The sequence below is a fragment of the Ranitomeya imitator genome, chromosome 8 (assembly GCF_032444005.1).
Source record: "Ranitomeya imitator isolate aRanImi1 chromosome 8, aRanImi1.pri, whole genome shotgun sequence".
NCBI lineage: Eukaryota > Metazoa > Chordata > Amphibia > Anura > Dendrobatidae > Ranitomeya > Ranitomeya imitator.
This window is the reverse complement of record NC_091289.1, coordinates 33375834-33397692: the sequence shown is the minus strand read 5'-3', so window position 1 is coordinate 33397692 and position 21859 is coordinate 33375834. Positions and strand designations below refer to the sequence as shown.

The 21859-nt window shown below is 41.7% G+C and overlaps 1 protein-coding gene across 4 annotated transcripts in view; it reads left to right on the top strand.

Annotated features, from left to right (window-relative positions):
- The window catches only part of CACNA2D3 (calcium voltage-gated channel auxiliary subunit alpha2delta 3), a 1133445-nt gene extending 1111997 nt beyond the window's left edge, over positions 1 to 21448 (top strand). For 3 of the 4 annotated variants that reach the window (XM_069736702.1, XM_069736703.1, XM_069736699.1), the window contains 3 exons: positions 10305 to 10417; positions 11930 to 12012; positions 21015 to 21448. In XM_069736702.1, the coding sequence (XP_069592803.1) occupies positions 10305 to 10417; positions 11930 to 12012; positions 21015 to 21107 (289 nt within the window). In that variant the 3' untranslated portion in view covers positions 21108 to 21448. The remainder of the gene's footprint in view (positions 1 to 10304; positions 10418 to 11929; positions 12013 to 21014) is intronic. The other variant, XM_069736700.1, reaches the window with a different exon arrangement.
- Positions 21449 to 21859: the final 411 nt, after the last annotated feature.

Sequence of the window (21859 nt, the reverse complement as noted above, 5' to 3'; positions counted from 1 at the left end):
CAGACACGTGTTACAGGGTGTTGCCCCTCCTCAGTGCAAAGCAAGAGATCAGATTTGGCTGTATGAGAAGCATCTGACTGGGGTCTAAGAGGTAATATTTCTCCTTACTGAGAGTGACAAGCCTGACATGTGGACAGAAAGAACGTGTAGTATTGGGACATGCCCGACGGATCTGACTGTGTCCAGAAAACATGGCTTAGCACGGAGCTTTCTGTGTCGCTGGGCTTAATTGGTTCTGCTTCTCATATAGTTAACAATGAGAAAAACAAAGTGGTAGTGAGTAAATAATTAGTGCTAAGTGAGTCTGAAGTAAAAAATATATATATATGTATATATAGAATTCTTACTACCAAGAAGCTGGACCTGTGTAAAACTGCGTGGACAGTCGGGAAATTACCAAACATAAAAGAAGAGAGCACCAAAACCGACCATCAAGTCCAAAGTAATATAATTTTATTGATATGCAATTCAAGTAAAAAGAGGTAAAATTGGAAAATAAATACAGGTGAAAAATAATCATACAGACCACAATGCAAAGATACAAAGTTGTACTAAAGGGACGCATACCCAGGAGTAAATGGTAATAAGGGTCTTAAATAAATCGTGTACGCATACAAATCACTAAACAACAAATAAATATCAGTAAAGACATCAGGCAAAGAGCCGACGAAGGCAAAGAGCCGAAACGCGCATTTTGGTGCTCTCTTCTTTTGTGTTTCTCATATAGTTGCATATGAACCTTAGTGCTTGGTGCTTTCATTATCATTGCCACCATTCACACTGATAAGGCTCTTTTTGCATCTTCCCTATCACTCTCTAGTAACTGAAAGGGGGAGCTGTACTATCACTTCCTTGAGAATCTGCTGAGTTAGAACATTTCACTTTCAATTGCCACAAAACCACCCAGCCGCACCCAGAACCAACCCAAACTACACGTCTGTTTACACAATACGGACGTTTAACGCTGCAAGCTTGGTTTTGTTGGCAACTATGTAAAGCACTCACTTTGATGCCGGAATGCTAGCCATTGCCGGTCAGTTAATTCCACTGGTCAATAATAAAGCTTATTCCCAATAATTGGCTTTTCTAGACAGGCTGCCTGTCACCCACCCAACTAACAATCAAAATGCTTGTTCGTTGAGTGGAATAATTTTTAAGATTTCTTTTTCTTGTACTGTGTAAGTAGCATATGTGCTGCTGAGAAGAATGATATTCCATGCACAAAGTATGATTGCATTAACAATCATTTGACACACATGGAAGTGCAGTCGGACCAACTTAACAGGCTATTAAACAACTGCCGATTGGGTGGCATGTACATGAATGGCGGTCATTTAATGGATGGCTATTGTAAATACACCCTAAGGGTAGGTGCACATGACCATTTTCTACTCATCAGAGAAAAACAATCCGATTATTCTGATCATACTTTGATCAGCATTTGATTAAAGTGGCATCACTTTTTCTCAAAGGTGGAGAGTAGAGATGGGCAAACCCGAATGGTAAAGTTCGGGGTCCGTATTGAACACCTACTGTTCGGTCGTGGACCCCAAACACGAACTTCTCCAGGAAGTCGGTGTTATTGTTTGGGTTCGGAAACCCGAACATCGGATGATTACTACACTGTCATCTGCATGACATCATGAGAGCACTGCGGTTCCAGCTACTGTTTAACTTCAGTCACAGGCATCGGCTGGTGGGAGTACTACTCCAAACAGTCTAAGGCCGGGTTCACATTTGCATCTGTGTGCGCAGCGTACGATCCGCATCTCTCCGCACGCATCATATCTACATATCTTTTACATTGTGTACGCAGTGACATGTTTTTGCATGCGTTAGCATGCGTCGTTTAGAGGTGTGTGCACCATGTTGCATTTTTTGAGGCGTCAAATATTTTGCAATCATCTGCATGTGTACGATTGCGGATGATTGTGTCCAAAAAATGCATTACGGTCTATAGGAACGCATTGGTACGCAAGGACATGAGTACGCATGTGTTCGTTATGCATGCGTACTTTAGACTGTGCATGTCCAGAAAATGATGTCACCGCTCCCACCATGCGCATAAAAAATGCAAACGCACTTAAACGCATTTAAACCCATGCACACGCAGCATTTTGGTTTGCGTCATGCGCAAGATGATGCACAGGCATGCTTTTGCATGTGTTTTTGCATGTGTTTGCGCATGCAGACGATACGCTGCAGACACATACACAAATGTGAACTTAGCCTAAGTCTTCTGTTGCTGATAACAGAAAGAGCAGGTGCCAGCTGATGGGAGTATTCATCAGCTGGCAACTGCAGGATGTGGTATGGTGAAGCCCGCCCATCAAATTCATCATAATTTGTTCTGATGGCGTAAATCAAATTATGCCAAACATGTATACCAGTCACTGGATAGAGTAGCATTTCTGACTAGTGCACACCAGTTGTAAAATGCAATGATTTTGGCGCATCTTGCCTTTAATGTGCAAAAGGCCAGTCTTAATGAATTGAGGCCATTTGTGTTCTTCTGGTGCTATTAGTACTCTAGATATTCCTATAATAATATTGTTTGAGCAGAAAAAAGAACCAGGATCTGATTACAAAAACATCATTATTCTGTAAGTAAAAGAAGAAAAAATTCTGTTAATTTTATATTTATTTTGATGATTTAACCCCCGCTGTTTCCTGGCGTTTGACTATGATGTTGTTGGGTGCAGTTTATGAAGTGATCTACAGTGGTTAACTGTGTATAGATATTAAATAATTAATTTGCCCAGAGAGTTATAGTCATTCTGCTCGGCTTTTACTGACTTTGGACGAAATACTCATTTAGCCTTCCAGAGTATATCTCAGATTGGTTTATATTCAGAAGTAAAAATAAAATGCATTAGAATTTGTTAGCGCTAATGGAAAAAGTTTGAAAAAAAAAGGTGGTGGTTTTCTCATTGTGCCGCCGCCACAGTATTCCCTGGCTACGAAGACAAAAGTAACAAAATATAATAAAAAGTAATATACAACTGAGTTGAGCAGAGACATTAAAATAACACAGTATAATTATAAAGCGTCCAAACTTGCGGGATGATCCTTAGCTTAGAAGTCGGGTCTGGTTTCATCCCTGGAGGCTTAGGTTCAAGCAAATCCAAGCTTAGGTTAATGCAATATGAATTTGTTGGTCAAGTTAAAGCATAGCGGACATGTGCCTACATTGGAAAAACACAACGTTGTTTGGCTCCTGTTTATGGAAGACCGAAGCTCAAACATCAAGGGTATTGAAGGTCACGTAGATGTTGGGTTTGGAGTGGACTCCGTTATTACCGGGAAAGTCATATAACGTTACAGTCAAAGAAAAAAATGCCGTATTTCTTAAAATAATAGACCCTCATTAATACACGAATGTTAATCGAGACAGAGGGAAACATCCGGCATGAAGAACACAGAATAATTAGAGACTGGTTTGATAAGAATGTTCTCTGTTAAATCCGGTGTCTTACAGACATCAATTACCGATGTTTGCAGAGGCTCGTAGGGTATCTGAAATATATTATCTCTAAACACGCTATTATTATAATTTTATGGTTACACTCAACAAATACCTTTCAAAAAAGGAGAACTGGTTTCTGTCAAGAATTGGCTGAATGTACGAAATATTTTTTTTTTTTTTTTAATTGAGCAGTTCTGATTTATTTATAACACTGTGAGGTATTTCAGCTTCTTATGAAATTGCCTTGAAAAATGGGAATTATTTTTCCTTCCCTTGAATGGCCTCTTCTCACCCACATAGAAATCCACAAAACCACATATACTACAGTTCAGTGATGTAAGTTTGGCTCAATTGTAGCTGGGTACTTTTATATAATGTTGTACAGTTCCTCCAAATGTGCCCCGAGTGTTATATTCAGCACAGCGAGATATTCAATTTGGGCAAATTGCACATGTTTAGGATATTTTATTATGCCAAAAAAAATTAACTTCTTTTCAATTTTATTTTTGACTTTTTTGAAAAAGTGATGTTCCATCATTAGAAAAAAAACAGAACCTGAAAACGGCAGAGACAAAAATTTGAGGTTGTCTTAGCTCTTAAATGGGTTGCCCTGCCTTGGGCCGCAAATCTACAGTCACTCTATGTGACTGTAGACTTGTAAATGCTTATATTGTGTGCCCTGTGTGCTGTTTGTATTCTCTGGTACCAGCGCCTGGATCGACGGGTGCATGACCACAATTATGTGATTTCCATACATGCGGTCACATGCCAACTAGACTGTGCGGCCACGCCCAATGCAAGCGTATCGAGCAAAGCCAGACGCAGTCTAGTTGGAATGTGGCCCGAAGTATACAAATGTTATTCACAAGACTGCCCACTCTCAGCACCGGCACAGGAGAATCCGTACAGCCCGCAGTGCGCGCAATGTGAGTATCCACAAGTCTGCAGTCACATAGAATGACTGTAAACGTTTAACCTAATGTTGGACAACCCTTTTATACTAACAATAAATTATTTCAATATCTAAAAATCATTAGTTAATAAGTGTCAATGTGAATGTATTGGGCGGGGAAAGGGATGTGGTGGATGGCTATAGTAAAGGCACCGTAAAAGATTTGCCGACTTTTGAAAAAAAAATATCCAACATCCTCGAAAAAAAAAATTGTAAATCCATCTTACAAAACTTTGCTACTGTATCATTGGCAATGTTGATTGATCGATTCTGTGTTATCACCTCTATATAGAGGTTTTACCTCACATGCCTCTGATGATAATGTGACTGCTGAAAACTCTTCCTGAAAATACAGGTGGTATGGGTCTGAAAAAATCTCAGTTGCCAGCATGTAAAATGCAAGATTACTAACTTTGAGGGTTTTTTTTAAATAAAAATAACAATGTGAAATAAAGTTGACACTTTAAAAAAATCCATGTATCATAAAAACCTGATTTAAACAACAGGTAATTTCTGTATTTTTTTGAATTTTCGGTTCAAACATGGATGACTTATCCTAAACATTTTCTAAAGCTTCAAATTGGCACGTGTCAGAAAAAAACAAGACCTAAAGTTTTATGTCTGAAAAATGAGAGAGAAAATGTATGAACTTGTTTCTTGTGATATGTTCTGAAATGAAACCAAGAATACTTGACAGTCGACAACAAGTTGCTGAATTTATCTGTTTGTGGACTTCCATGGATCGGATGTCCATGGAGAACTAGATGACTGATTCTGCCATGGCCACCCTAGAGCTACAGTAGCTGTTGACATTATTTTATACATGCACCAGTAAAGAAAAAAGTGATAAAGAAAAGCAATGTATAAAATTTAATTTCTCCTTATTTTTAAGTTAAAAACATGTCATTTTTTAAAAATACAATACACCTTTAACTACCGAGGGGTGAACTTGTGATGTGTGACCGGTGTTTGTATTTGCTGGACAATGAAGTAAATGCACCCTCTGTCCACATATCTGAAATGTTATTCATGCTTATAAAGACTTGGTGCACGGATGAATAACCTGACCCATGTGAGAGTTTAGACATATTTTTATTTACCACAAAATAAACAAAATTAAACTTGATTCTATATTTGGCGTGTACCGCCATGGATCAGATATAGACCCTTTACTATTACCTTTATGAAGAAGGACGTGTGCCAAGCAAGCAGGTGTCCACGGTGATTGATTAGTGTGCGTCTTAACAGTACGGAGAACTTTAATTTTATAGTAAAAAAGGAAAATAAAGCTAGAAATAGGAATATTTCATAGCCCAAGAGTTAGGGGGCTAAAAATTATCCTTCTTCTTCTCAGTCCATCTTCTGCTCCATGTGTGAGGCTTTCTATCTGTTGCAACATTCCTTCTACATTTCTGAGTAACAAGAAGTGGCGCCAACAAATCATTCTGTCTTTCCCTGTTAACTTAGATAGGGGGCTAGGGCAGCCAACTAAAATTTTGATGAAGGAACACCTACCTACGTCACTGACAAAGGTATAATTTCCCCTTTACTCTAATTTTACATCGAACATGGACCAAAACGCAACTATAATTTTAGCACACTTTAACCCCGCTGTTGTCTTCGGTCAAAAACGACCGACCTTGAACTTCAATATTCTTTAAAATATTCAAGATGCGGCTCTGAAACCCGTGGCCGATCCTCATTTAAGTCAATCAACCACAAGTTTCAGAACCGCATCTTGAACACCCCAAAAAATACCAAAGTTCAAAATCGGTCTCCCAAGACCGAAGACAACAGCAGGGTTGTTAAAGGTATGGACTTGCACGGGTTCTTCCCTATCGGCAACTTCATATACCAATTTTTAGTAAGTTGACTTGGATGAGCAAGGACCAAGGAGATTGACTATGATTCTACAGGTGAAGAACTGACTACATTGATGGTACCATGAGAAATGTTTTGGGTCTCTTGACAATGGAGTGAATAACCTGTATCATGGACTTTTTGCTGGAGATGGGTTGCAATTTACGAAAACAGGAAACACATATTTGGTAGATGTCTTGCCACACTCATCAGGAGAGCTAGATGAGAAATATGGAATGGGAAATATATGGCCATGTAAAAGTATGCAGCTAATGAATTCTTTTGAGAACCCTGCTATTTGAAGTAGAAATAAAGAACAAAAACAGCAAATTCTGAATGAAAATACAGGAGCAAGAGAAAACGACTACAAACTAAAATGTGTCTATACAAATGCACAGAGCATGGGAAACAAACAAGGAGAATTGGAGCTGCTAATACAGGAAGATAGATATTATGTTATAGGCACCACTGAGACTTGGTGGGATGATACACGATTGGAATAGAAACCTTGAGAACTTCAACTTATTTATTAGAAACAAGATTAACAATAGGGGAGGAAGTGTTGCATTTTATGGTACAAAAATGTATATCTCCACAGAGATCCAAGCTTCTGAAACTGGTAGCTCTGCAGAAACTAAGAATTCAAGGAGAGAAAAAAGAAAGGGCACTATTGTACAGTAGGTGTTTTTATAGGCCACCTGGACAGACTGAAGATATGGATGAACTCTATTTACATCAGATGTTTCTGTTCTCACAAAAGTGCGACACACTGATCATGGGAGATTTTAACTACCCAAATTAACTATCCAGACTGCTTATATGCAACTGGTTCCTCATCAAGAACATTGGTGCTGTCAGAATAGGGACTTTGGAAGGGGTTATCCAGTGAAGACAAGTTATCACCTTTCCTCAGGATAGGTGATAACTAACTGATCAATTGAGGTCCGATAGAAGGGACTTGCACCGATCTGCAGAATGGAAATTTTTTTATCCCAAAGAAGTACTTTTATCCCCATTATAAAGTGAAGCAGATAATCTAATGGCCAACCCCTCCTCCATTCATCCCCTATAGGGCTGACGAAAAAAGCCGAGAGCAGACCTATAGGGAAAATGATTGAGCATGCACATGGATACTCATTCTAACACGGATAAAAGTGCCTCATTCTGGCGATTAGTGGTCCACCACAGAGCAATAAGAAATCATCTATCCTGTGGATAGGTGATAATTTGTTTTCACTCGACATCTTTTTAAATCCCACCTGGAAATGCCCAAGTCTACCCAGAAATGCCATCAAGCCACCTTTGATTAAAATGGGTGTGGTTTACTTGAACCCAGCCACTTTCGTCCTGGAACAACCCCAAATTGGCGATTATAAAAATGTGAATGGCAAATTAAAAACAGTTACAAACTATACAGATAGTTCTGAATTTTCTTACCTTAATATTATTTAATGAAGAGGTGGTCAGGCATTACCATATCGCTGGTATCCATTTATTCATACCTGGATTTGAAATATCCTAAATTAATTAGATGATGGGCATTTATGTGGACATGAGTGTTTAGATGGCTTTTTGGTGATAGATTTTGGACAAAACTATTGTCATTTGATTAATCAACTACTGATGGAAGCTCATTATAAAGAGCAAACTTCCAATTGGTGATGCCCAACATTCCTAAAATCCCTTTCGTATGCTTAGGTTCAAAGCCTATAGATTAGGCGGTGCGTGGTACAACAAACAGGCAAAGTGTATGTTCTGCATATCAATGTCAGCAGGTACATTTGTTTGTGATTAAAATCTGCTTACCAAGTGCCACTTGAGCCTGCCAAACCAATCTAATAAAACGACTGTGAAAGCTCAAAATTTGCAAATTGCAAAATGCAGTGCCAGAAAAATGAGCACAACAGGATTGCTATCACTTATTCAAATTGAAAAGCCTCCGGCTGGCATTTTATTTTTTATTTTTTTATTTTCTTAACCTCCTTCATCTTTTTAAGTTTGTTTTTGGCTCTTATGGAGAACTTGCAGGTGGGGAAGGCAAACGTTAATAAAAAACGTGGAATGTAATCTGCTAATATCGCATTGTTTCCTGTTTGTTTTCCTTAATGTCTAAATAAATCACATGAAGTTGAAATTCATTGTCACCAAAAACATATTTTTTTACAAAATTTTGCTAGTTTTGTTTTTTTTGTCAGAGAAAATTTTCAATATGTTTATTAAATGCAAGCTTATTCAATTTTTTAAGACAACAAGATGAAATGAATGTTCTCCTATAATGACCATTCTAAATAAAAACAAATAGGTCAATGAAATCGTTTCGGAAACCTTTTCCACCATTTTGACTATTCTGCACAATGGTTATGGTTTAGCTTTCTCAACTCCACCAATTTATATCTAATTTGCACGAGTTTTCAAAGTAGAAATTGGAATAAGAATAGTTTCATACTGTGTCCAGGCACCCACTCACTGGCTTCGTTGGGGCTTACAGTCGAACCCCCACAAAATGGGATTCGGGCGTATGCGCCAACACGGACACTGACTATAACGGTGCCATCACATCGAACATGTGTTGTGTCGTGCATCATTTTTCGGCATATACGCCTACTAGAGGCGGAAACCCAGACGCAGTCTACTACATCCGGGTGTCCGCCTCCAAGAGCTGGACACTCCCGAAATGATACACTACAGAGCGGCACCATTAAAGTCAATGGTTCGTTGGCACATATGCCCAAATCCCATTTTTGTGGGGGGTACTAATCTAAGCCCCAATGGAGCCACTGAGCGGATATCTGATAGCACTTTAAGCAACAGAGTGATACTTTGGGTAGCAATTTATATACCGTGAGAACAAAGGATAGGGCATGAGGAAATCCAACATATTTTTATCCAACTTTTCCGAGACATCCGCCATCAGTACAAAATTGGGACCCTCCTTTACAGACAAGATAGTCAGAGGATTGTGCTAAAATTGACAAGTTTAGTTGACATTGTTCTACTGTGTAGTGGAGGGGGCTATTTTCAAATTGTGCAAAAATTTGAAAAAATTCGAAAACAATTGTCAAACAAAAGTCTTTCAGAAATTTCCAATTTTTTATTAGTCTTGGCTCACTTTCCAGAATTTTGTTAAAGTTGCATACTCCTGTAATCGCAATGTTTTTTCTTTAATTCAATGTTGTGATAAACCCTATGTCTTAAAGTAGGAAAAGCAAAGAAATGTGTTCAATGTGTCAACCAAATGAATTAGAACAATGTAAGAGGTGCTCACCTAAGGAGGTTGTGCTAACCATTCACAACACTGGCATGAACAGGCAAGCTCTCCTAGATAGCTGCTGCACCAACCACAGGCTCCTACTTGTGAAAGCACAGATCGGGATGAATAAAGGAAGGGGAAAAAAGGGAAAATGAATCTACTGGTCACTGCAAGGAGGAGACAAGTGAGGTTCAGGTAGGATAAAAACCTTTTTTGCCACTGCGCGTGTCAAGGACTGTCCATCCTTTTCATCAGGTGTATACAGTCCAAAAATCTCCATCAGCCTTTATACAGGCAGGTTGTGACATCAAAATACATACAAAATTTCACTGGTCACCCAATTATTACAATTGCAATTAGCAAATAAAAGCTATATATATATATACAGACCTCACACTATAAACCTGGGAAAAAATACATATACTGTATATATATCACACCTTACCGTGTATATTTGCCTGTATAGTCTTGATGAAGAGGACAGACCATCCTTGAAATGCGTAGTAGAATAAAAGGTTTCACACTACTTGGACCTAACTTGTCTCCTCCTTGCACTTGCAGCACCTAATAGTTGCCACTGCCTTATATTTTGCTTTTATCATATGTCTTATGAGGGAAATCCGTAGCCCTCATCAATGATCAACATCAGGGGGCTTTAGGAGCCAGGGATGATTACTTCTGGAAAGGAGTGGAGACAACTCCATTAGTATAACTTCCATTTGATACTTCTTTTAAGTCATTGCTTCAGCCAAACATTTTTATGTGTTTTTTTTCAGGTCATTTGTAATTCAACAAATTCCCAGCAGCAATCTCTTCATGGTCGTGGTGGACAATGTCTGCAGCTGTAGCAATGTGCCCCCAATCACTATGGCACCTATTGAAATAAGATATATCCTTTGCTATCATCTATCTATCTATTTTAGAATGTTTGCACGTTGTCTTAGGCATACTCAATTATCAGCTGGTACATAAAATATTACATTAGCATTCTATAAATATATGATATATAAAATGACCATTAACAAGTTCCTAAAAAAATTAAGTCTACTCTGTGACATTCAAATATGCAGTGCAAATTTTCAATAGTCTTTTTACTTTATATTAAACATATGGCAACACCACAAAACCTCCATTTCCATATTTGCACAATCATTTGCAACTTTTTACACCAATCTATATTAGCAAGAGGGGTGTGGTCAATATCAGTCTGACAAATTTTAGCCATATGCCAAAAGTGTAAATGTGCCATAATTTTTAAAAAGGCGTTTTTGATAACCGGTCAAGCTAAAGCAGATAGCTGCAGCCTGCATCCCTCAACTGTCAGCTTTATCTTGGCTGGTTATCAAAAATATAGTATTTCAATGGAGAAAAAGATGACGGCACCGCCACATGGTGGAACTCTTGATTCACATGTGTTATGGATAGGTGTCGGCTGCACCTTGGGATTCCGAGTGCTCTTCCAGAAAAACATCATAATAAATATTGAAAGCTGAGAAAATGGATAGCACTCACCGATCCTTTTAAAATTCCAAGCTTTATTCAGATGATTAAAACATCATGGCCAGGAGAATGGGTTAATGGATGTGCGAGCTAGTGCTGATGACGGCCGTTTCGCGCTAAATGGCACTTCCACAGGTCAATGTGTCAGAGGATATGACAGAGGAAGAAATACCCTGGCTCAGGTAAACACCTTCCTCCAAATTCACCTCCCACCATGCAATGAAATTCCTTAAAAAAATATTAAAATTACTTCAACACTCCTAGTGCTGGATTCCCTGCAACATATGAGGAAATGCATTCATAGCAAAAAAGATCTTAATAATACTCATAACAAAAAGCTCAAGTGTAAATGCGCTACCTTCAGGGGCTTCCCTCTAACATAATCCCCCGATCTTTATAGCAGCCTCTTTTACCAAAGATTGACACATTTCCATCAGAAAGTTTTATCCAAACTTCTTTCACAAAAAATGGACATATCCACTCTATCATTAAATCCCCCCGGGCCCATTGCACTTGTACGCATAATCCACTTCGCTTCCTGCCTTAAAAGTAATTCATGCAAATTGTCTCCCCGAGGGAGTAAAGTAACTCTTCTATGCCTGCGAATGTCAGGACATCTGGATGTCCTCCATGTTTTTCTTTAATATGGCTAATTAGCCATGGTTCTCCTTTGCCCGACATAATGGATGGTGGTATAATGTAGACTGTATTAGGCATAAATATTTGGGCAGTATTATGACTGTTCTCACGCAAAGTTTTCCCCTTCATGGACACGATATAGAGACTTTCATATGAGTTTGCCAACATCCTCTACCAATTTTGCTCTTGTCCTGCTCTCATTCATAGTGCAGAACTGGATTTACTTGGATTTATTAAATCTTTTTTCTTAACTCCACTGTACACAATGAATCCCTAAAATGTGAACGTTTAAAATCCCAGAAGATACGAAGGCGGCCAGAATCCTGCCATGGATTCCATCCAGAAGTAAGTTACAAGAGTCACTCTGTCTCTGTACTGGGAAGTAGAGATGAGCGGATCGCTTCGTACATTCACATTCCAGGTCAGTGCTCTCTGGTTATGGACAGGCGCTGTGTGACTTTCTTTATCCTCCACGATCCCAGACTTGGCTTATGATTAGCTGGACTGGAGAAACATTATGCCACACAGATGATGTCACGCCAGGCTGTCGAATGCTGCACAAGGGAACCTGGTAGCTTAGGAAATTCACACAGCTGCTGTTACCAACCAAATAGCACTAACCTGGACCATGGACCGGTTGCGGGAAGTGATCTGTACATCTCTACTGGGAAGTTATAAGGGAGTGACTGAAATTAAGAGTTGCTACATGGTCTTTGTAAATTTCTGGGCTCAAGGGATTCTTTAGACTGATCAGGAGAAAAAAAAGGGGAGATAGTTGAGAACATTTCCCCTACTACCAGAATGCAAGCTCCATAGTCCAGTTCATTATTATAGCCTAAGCTCCAATTACAATAATGCATGAGCTGAAATCTTCATTGATAGATCTACAGATTAGCAACACATTTCAAAATGTGAAAACACAGGGTCCCTCTTGATTCAAATTTAGTTGTGGTTTGCAGTTCATGTTCTAGCCTATACAAACCCCAAAGTAATACAAAAACCACAGCATAGTCCCTAGACTGGAAAATGGACTCCACACCAGAGTGAAAAAAGGGGTTGTCCATGAAGACAAAAATCTGGATATTTTCTTTCAGAAACTGCACTACAGGTATGAAGTGAGTGGTGCTGAGCTGGAACATCAAACACAACCTATTGGCCGTGCAGGTGCCATTTTCGATAGATGGCAGTTATCTTTTTTCAACCCCTATAATAATTATTTTTAACATTCAAACAATGGAAAGAGTCAGTTCCACACAATTCTACTCGTCTCCTTACTGTAGTTAAAAGGTTTGTTTAAGGAAATACATTGGTCGAATCTCACTTGATTTGGCCACTAATGACCTATGGAGGACTAGCTGTTGTGACAACTTAAGGTACCTTCACACTAAACGATATTGCTAGCGATCCGTGACGTTGCAGCGTCCTCGCTAGCGATATCGTTCAGTGTGACACACAGCAGCGATCAGAATCCTGCTGTGATGTCGTTGGTCGGGGCTAGAAGGCCAGACCTTTCTTTGGTCGCTGGCTCTCCCGCTGACATCGCTGAATCTGTTGTGAATTCTGTGGCTGAATTCACTCCTGTGGTCACAAGTGGTACTGCAGCTTCTGAGCTTCCTCCCTCAGGTGTTCTGGTGAGCTCGTTAACTGCTTCATTACTTAACTCCGCCTGATGCTGCTATCCTTGCTCCTTGTCAATGTTTCAGTGTTGGATCTGAGCTTCTCCTGATTGTTCCTGTGACCTGCTGCTCTGTATAGCTAAGTGCTTTTTGCTTTTTTGTTGCTTTTTTTCTGTCCAGCTTGTCTTTTGTTTTGCTGGAAGCTCTGAGACGCAAAGGGTGTACCGCCGTGCCGTTAGTTCGGCACGGTGGGTTTTTTTGCCCCCTTTGCGTGGTTTTGCTTTAGGGTTTTTTGTAGACTGCAAAGTTCGCTTTACTGTCCTCGCTCTGTCCTAGAATAGCGGGCCCCACTTTGCTGAATCTATTTCTTCCCTACGTTTTGTCTTTTCATCTTACTCACAGTCATTATATGTGGGGGGCTGCCTTTTCCTTTGGGGAATTTCTCTGGGGCAAGTCAGGCCTATTTTTCTATCTTCAGGCTAGCCAGTTTCTTAGGCTGTGCCGAGTTGCCTAGGTAGTTGTTAGGCGCAATCCACAGCCGCTTTTAGTTGTGTTTAGGATAGGATCAGGTGTGCAGTCTACAGAGTTTCCACGTCTCAGAGCTCGTTCTTGTATTTTTGGGTATTTGTCAGATCACTGTGTGCGCTCTGATCGCTAAGCACACTGTGTTTCTGGATTGCCTTCATAACACCTGTCATTAGCAAACATAACAGTACAAGGAGCCAAACTAATGATTCTCAATAGAGGGAAAGAAAAAGTTCTGACATCATTTTTTTTTTTTTTTTTCTGCTCTGTGTTCACTTTTTTTTTTTCCCCAAGACATTTGGGTGATTCTGGACACAGGTGTGGACATGGATATTCAGGCTCTGTGCTCTTCAATGGATAATCTCGTTATAAATGTACAAAAAAATCAAGATACTATTGATCAGAAATCTATGTTAGAACCAAGAATTCCTATTCCTGATTTGTTTTTTGGAGATAGAACTAAGTTTCTAAGTTTCAAAAATAATTGTAAGCTATTTCTGGCCTTGAAACCTCATTCTTCTGGTAATCCTATTCAACAGGTTTTGATTATTATTTCTTTTTTGTGCGGCGACCCTCAAGACTGGGCATTTTCTCTTGCGCCAGGAGACCCTGCATTGAGTAGTGTCGATGCGTTTTTCCTGGCGCTCGGATTGCTGTACGATGAGCCTAATTCAGTGGATCAGGCTGAGAAAAATTTGCTGGCTTTGTGCCAGGGTCAGGATGATATAGAAGTATATTGTCAGAAATGTAGGAAATGGTCAGTACTCACTCAGTGGAATGAATCTGCGCTGGCAGCTTTGTTCAGAAAGGGTCTCTCTGAGGCTCTTAAGGATGTCATGGTGGGATTTCCTATGCCTGCTGGTTTGAATGAGTCTTTGTCTTTGGCCATTCAGATCGGTCTACGCTTGCGCGAGCGTAAATCTGTGCACCATTTGGCGGTACTGCCTGAGGTTAAACCTGAGCCTATGCAGTGCGATAGGACTATGACTAGAGTTGAACGGCAGGAATACAGACGTCTGAATGGTCTGTGTTTCTACTGTGGTGATTCCACTCATGCTATTTCTGATTGTCCTAAGCGCACTAAGCGGTCCGCTAGGTCTGCCGTCATTGGTACTGTACAGTCCAAATTCCTTCTGTCCATTACCTTGATATGCTCTTTGTCGTCATTTTCTGTCATGGCGTTTGTGGATTCGGGCGCTGCCCTGAATCTGATGGATTTGGATTATGCTAAACGTTGTGGGTTTTTCTTGGAGCCTTTGCGGTGTCCTATTCCATTGAGAGGAATTGATGCTACACCTTTGGCCAAGAATAAACCTCAATACTGGGCCCAGCTGACCATGTGCATGGCTCCTGCACATCAGGAAGTTATTCGCTTTCTGGTGTTGCATAATCTGCATGATGTGGTCGTGTTGGGGTTGCCATGGCTACAAACCCATAATCCAGTATTGGATTGGAATTCCATGTCGGTATCCAGCTGGGGTTGTCAGGGGGTACATGGTGATGTTCCATTTTTGTCGATTTCGTCATCCACCCCTTCTGAGGTCCCAGAGTTCTTGTCTGATTATCAGGATGTATTTGAAGAGCCCAAGTCCGATGCTCTACCTCCGCATAGGGATTGTGATTGTGCTATCAATTTGATTCCTGGTAGTAAATTCCCTAAAGGTCGATTATTTAATTTATCCGTGCCCGAACACGCCGCTATGCGCAGTTATGTGAAGGAATCCCTGGAGAAGGGACATATTCGCCCATCGTCATCACCACTGGGAGCAGGGTTCTTCTTTGTAGCCAAGAAGGATGGTTCGCTGAGACCGTGTATTGATTACCGCCTTCTTAATAAGATCACTGTCAAATTTCAGTATCCCTTGCCATTGTTATCTGACTTGTTTGCTCGGATTAAGGGGGCGAGTTGGTTCACTAAGATAGATCTTCGTGGTGCGTATAATCTGGTGAGAATCAGGCAAGGAGATGAATGGAAAACTGCATTCAATACGCCCGAGGGTCATTTTGAGTATCTAGTGATGCCGTTCGGACTTGCCAATGCTCCATCTGTGTTTCAGTCTTTAATGCATGACATCTTCCGTGAGTATCTGGATAAATTCCTGATTGTTTACTTGGATGACATTTTGATCTTCTCAGATGATTGAGAGTCTCATGTGAAGGAGGTCAGAATGGTTTTTCAGGTCCTGCGTGCTAACTCTTTGTTTGTGAAGGGATCAAAGTGTCTCTTCGGTGTGCAGAAAGTTTCATTTTTGGGGTTCATCTTTACCCCTTCTACTATCGAGATGGATCCAGTTAAGGTCCAAGCCATCCAGGATTGGATTCAGCCGACATCTCTGAAAAGTCTGCAAAAGTTCCTGGGCTTTGCTAATTTTTATCGTCGCTTCATCTGTAATTTTTCTAGCATTGCCAAACCATTGACCGATTTGACCAAGAAGGGTGCTGATTTGGTTAATTGGTCTTCTGCTGCTGTGGAAGCTTTTCAGGAGTTGAAGCGTCGTTTTTGTTCTGCCCCTGTGTTGTGTCAGCCAGATGTTTCTCTTCCGTTCCAGGTCGAGGTTGATGCTTCTGAGATTGGAGCAGGGGCTGTTTTGTCACAGAGAGGTTCTGATTGCTCAGTGATGAAACCATGTGCTTTCTTTTCCAGGAAGTGTTCGCCCGCTGAGCGTAATTATGATGTGGGCAATCGAGAGTTGCTGGCCATGAAGTGGGCATTCGAGGAGTGGCGTCATTGGCTTGAAGGAGCTAAGCATCGCGTGGTGGTATTGACTGATCATAAGAACTTGACTTATCTCGAGTCTGCCAAGCGCTTGAATCCTAGACAGGCCCGTTGGTCGTTATTTTTTGCCCGCTTCGACTTTGTGATTTCGTACCTTCCGGGCTCTAAAAATGTGAAGGCGGATGCTCTGTCTAGGAGTTTTGTGCCCGACTCTCCGGGTTCATCTGAGCCAGCGGGTATCCTCAAGGAAGGAGTCATTGTGTCTGCCATCTCCCCTGATTTGCGGCGGGTGCTGCAAAAATTTCAGGCGAATAAACCTGATCGTTGTCCAGCAGAGAAACTGTTCGTCCCTGATAGGTGGACTAATAAACTTATCTTTGAACTTCATTGTTCGGTGTTGGCTGGTCATCCTGGAATCTTTGGTACTAGAGAGTTAGTGGCTAGATCCTTCTGGTGGCCATCTCTGTCACGGGATGTACGTACTTTTGTGCAGTCCTGTGGGATTTGTGCTAGGGCTAAGCCCTGCTGTTCTCGTGCCAGTGGGTTGCTTTTGCCCTTGCCGGTCCCAAAGAGGCCTTGGACACATATTTCGATGGATTTCATTTCTGACCTTCCCGTTTCTCAAAAGATGTCAGTCATTTGGGTGGTCTGTGATCGCTTTTCTAAAATGGTCCATCTGGTGCCCTTGGCTAAACTGCCTTCCTCCTCTGATTTGGTACCTTTGTTCTTTCAGCATGTGGTTCGGTTGCATGGCATTCCTGAGAATATTGTTTCTGACAGAGGTTCCCAGTTTGTTTCAAGGTTTTGGCGAGCCTTTTGTGGTAGGATGGGCATTGACCTATCCTTTTCCTCGGCTTTCCATCCTCAGACTAATGGCCAGACCGAACGAACCAATCAGATCTTGGAAACATATCTGAGATGTTTTGTTTCTGCAGACCAGGATGATTGGGTGTCCTTTTTGCCGTTGGCTGAGTTCGCCCTTAATAATCGGGCCAGCTCGGCTACCTTGGTTTCTCCATTTTTTTGCAATTCTGGGTTCCATCCTCGTTTCTCTTCAGGACAGGTTGAGTCTTCGGACTGTCCTGGTGTGGATTCTGTGGTGGATAGGTTGCAGCAGATCTGGACTCAGGTAGTGGACAATTTGATCTTGTCCCAGGAGAAAGCTCAACTTTTCGCTAATCGCAGACGCCGTGTGGGTCCCCGACTTCGTGTTGGGGATCTGGTTTGGTTATCTTCTCGTCATATTCCTATGAATGTTTCCTCTCCTAAATTTAAACCTCGTTTTATTGGTCCGTATAGGATTTCTGAGGTTCTCAGTCCTGTGTCTTTTCGTTTGACCCTCCCAGACTCCTTTTCCATACATAATGTATTCCATAGGTCGTTGTTGCGGAGATACGTGGCACCTATGGTTCCATCTGTTGAGCCTCCTGCCCCGGTTTTGGTGGAGGGGGAATTGGAGTATATTGTGGAGAAGATTTTGGATTCTCGTGTTTCTAGACGGAAACTCCAGTATCTGGTTAAATGGAAGGGTTATGCTCAGGAAGATAATTCCTGGGTTTTTGCCTCTGATGTTCATGCTTCCGATCTTGTTCGTGCCTTTCATGCGGCTCATCCTGGTCGGCCTGGGGGCTCTGGTGAGGGTTCGGTGACCCCTCCTCAAGGGGGGGGTACTGTTGTGAATTCTGTGGCTGAATTCACTCCTGTGGTCACAAGTGGTACTGCAGCTTCTGAGCTTCCTCCCTCAGGTGTTCTGGTGAGCTCGTTAACTGCTTCATTACTTAACTCCGCCTGATGCTGCTATCCTTGCTCCTTGTCAATGTTTCAGTGTTGGATCTGAGCTTCTCCTGATTGTTCCTGTGACCTGCTGCTCTGTATAGCTAAGTGCTTTTTGCTTTTTTGTTGCTTTTTTTCTGTCCAGCTTGTCTTTTGTTTTGCTGGAAGCTCTGAGACACAAAGGGTGTACCGCCGTGCCGTTAGTTCGGCACGGTGGGTTTTTTTTGCCCCCTTTGCGTGGTTTTGCTTTAGGGTTTTTTGTAGACTGCAAAGTTCGCTTTACTGTCCTCGCTCTGTCCTAGAATAGCGGGCCCCACTTTGCTGAATCTATTTCTTCCCTACGTTTTGTCTTTTCATCTTACTCACAGTCATTATATGTGGGGGGCTGCCTTTTCCTTTGGGGAATTTCTCTGGGGCAAGTCAGGCCTATTTTTCTATCTTCAGGCTAGCTAGTTTCTTAGGCTGTGCCGAGTTGCCTAGGTAGTTGTTAGGCGCAATCCACAGCCGCTTTTAGTTGTGTTTAGGATAGGATCAGGTGTGCAGTCTACAGAGTTTCCACGTCTCAGAGCTCGTTCTTGTATTTTTGGGTATTTGTCAGATCACTGTGTGCGCTCTGATCGCTAAGCACACTGTGTTTCTGGATTGCCTTCATAACACCTGTCATTAGCAAACATAACATGAATCGGCGTGTGTGACACCGATTCAGCGATGTCTTCGCTGGTAACCAGGGTAAACATCGGGTTACTAAGAGCAGGGCCGCGCTTAGTAACCCGATGTTTACCCTGGATACCATTCTAAAAGTAAAGAAACAAACGCTTCATACTTACCTTCCGCTGTCTGTCCTCCGGCGCTGTGCTTTCCTGCACTCACTGTGAGCACAGCGGCCGGAAAGCAGAGCGGTGACGTCACTGCTCTGCTTTCTGGCCGCTGTGCTCACAGTCAGTACAGAGAAGCAGAGCGCCGGGGACAGACAGCGGAAGGTAAGTATGAAGCGTTTGTTTTTTTTACTTTTAGGATGGTATCCAGGGTAAACATCGAGTTACTAAGCGCGGCCCTGCGCTTAGTAACCCGATGTTTACCCTAGTTACCGGCATCGTTGGTCGCTGGAGAGCTGTCTGTGTGACAGCTCTCCAGCGACCAAACAGCGACGCTGCAGCGATCCGGATCGTTGTCTGCATCGCTGCAGCGTCGTTTGGTGTGAAGGTACCTTAAGGGTACCGTCACACTATACGATTTACCAACGATCACGACCAGCGATACGACCTGGCCGTGATCGTTGGTAACTCATAGTGTGGTCGCTGGAGAGCTGTCATACAGACAGCTCTCCAACGACCAACGATGCCGAGGTCCCCGGGTAACCAGGGTAAACATCGGGTTACTAAGCGCAGGACCGCGCTTAGTAACCCGATGTTTACCCTGGTTACCAGCGAAAAAACAAACAAACAGTACATACTTACATTCCGGTGTCTGTCCCTTGCCGTCTGCTTCCCGCACTCACTGACTGCCGGCCGTAAAGTGAAAGCACAGCACAGCGGTGACGTCACCGCTGTGCTCTGCTTTCACTTTACGGCCGGCAGTCAGTGAGTGCGGGAAGCAGACGGCAAGGGACCTGACGGACACCGGAATGTAAGTATGTACTGTTTGTTTTTTTTTACATTTACGCTGGTAACCAGGGTAAACATCGGGTTATTAAGCACGGCCCTGCGCTTAGTAACCCGATGTTTACACTGGTTACAAGCGAACGCATCGCTAGATCGGTGTCACACACACCGATCTAGCGATGACAGCGGGAGATCCAGCGACGAAAGAATGTTCCAAACGATCTGCTACGACGTATGATTCTCAGCAGGATCCCTGATCGCTGCTGCGTGTCAGACACAGCGATATCGTATGGATATCGCTGGAACGTCACGAATCGTACCGTCGTAGCGACAAAAGTGCTACTGTGTGACGATACCCTAAGAATAAAGTGGCAGCGGCACCTGGAGAGCAAAAATCTGTCTTCCCTCTGCTTTCTGGGTGATCATATACTTGGCTATTGACTGTGGAACGGCAATCCATGTGGCTTGAGAAGAAGGCAGAGCAATTTCCTAGCACCACTGCATATTATTGTAATCATCAAGCGGAGTCTTTAAAGGGGTTGCCCAGTCTTAAGCTACATGTCTGTAGTGGCTCGATGTGACTGCAGACTTGTGAATTCTCACATTGCGCACACTGTGCACTTTGAGGATTCTCCGGTGTCAGGAGCGCTTTGCATACATGTGGTCACGTGCCGACTAGATGGGTGCAGCCTCACTGAATGCAAGTGTATTAGGCCAGTCATGCCTAGTCGGAATATGGCCACAAGTTTCCAATTTGCATACTTGTCACATGACCACCGTTTCGGCACAGGAGAATCCTGATAATGAACATTGTTCGTGCGATGTGAGGATTCACAAGTTTGCAGTCTCACGGAGTGACTGTAGACTTCTAGCCTAAGGCCAGGCAACCCCAGTACGTAATATACAACCATTTTTTATCCAAAGGCGACCACTTTAGTTAACACTTTCCATACCAGCCAATTATTTTACAATAAGCTTATGAGTTTTGTATTTTTACATATAGCTACAGTATGTCTCTACTTTTTACCTATTTAAATATGTATGGTATTAGTCTCATTTTATCCAGTAATCCAAAAATACAATTTTTTGTTCACCTGTCTCCCTTTTATCCTTTAGGAAAATGCCAGAGAATGTGGTGGAGCCTTTGGCATCTCTTCCAAGCCCATAACAATGCTGCTATCTCTTCTAATGGTCTATATCTCCAGGTGACATTGACTGCATTGACTTCATGGCATGCTACACACCTGGATAAACTGTGAACTGAGATGATTGGTGCAATATAGAAGAGACGAAATGTAGTCTAAACATCAGCATTTCATGACTTTAAACTGTCGGAGAGGAGTAAAAAAAAAAAAAAAACAAAACGATAATCCAAACAAGAATATTCTTCTAGTCCGCAATTCATTCAGCCGCGAAAGCCTCATTACTTTATCACAACACCTCATTACAGCTGGACAGCAGACGCTGGTGACCCTCATTTTCAGCTTTGCCATATCAAGATAATTTAAAATGGTGTACTTTTTAAATAAAGTATATTAAAATCATGATCCAAACGCCTGGAAGTTTTTGTTAATAATTTGTCAGTAATAGTTTGTCCGACCTTCGGTCCGAACATGAAGCTCAGCAGTGCATTGAAGGACAACTCCACCTTGGGTTATGTTATCATCTGACCACATTTGTTTCTTATTCTTGACCTTGGCTAAAGTAACGTAAACTATGGAATGATAAAATTGTATGTGTACTAGAGATTTGTAGACATAGAACGAAACAATAAACAGCCGTCTACGAGATAATATAAACTAATAATGCTGTTTTCCATTAAAAAATCCTAAGAGTCAGGTCAAACAACAATGCTCTGTGGTTACAGCCGCCAATAGATTTCCTTATGTGATAACTTTACCCCCTAATAACACATGTGTGTTGGACCTTAATGACCAAAACATTTTTTTTTGTTGTCATTG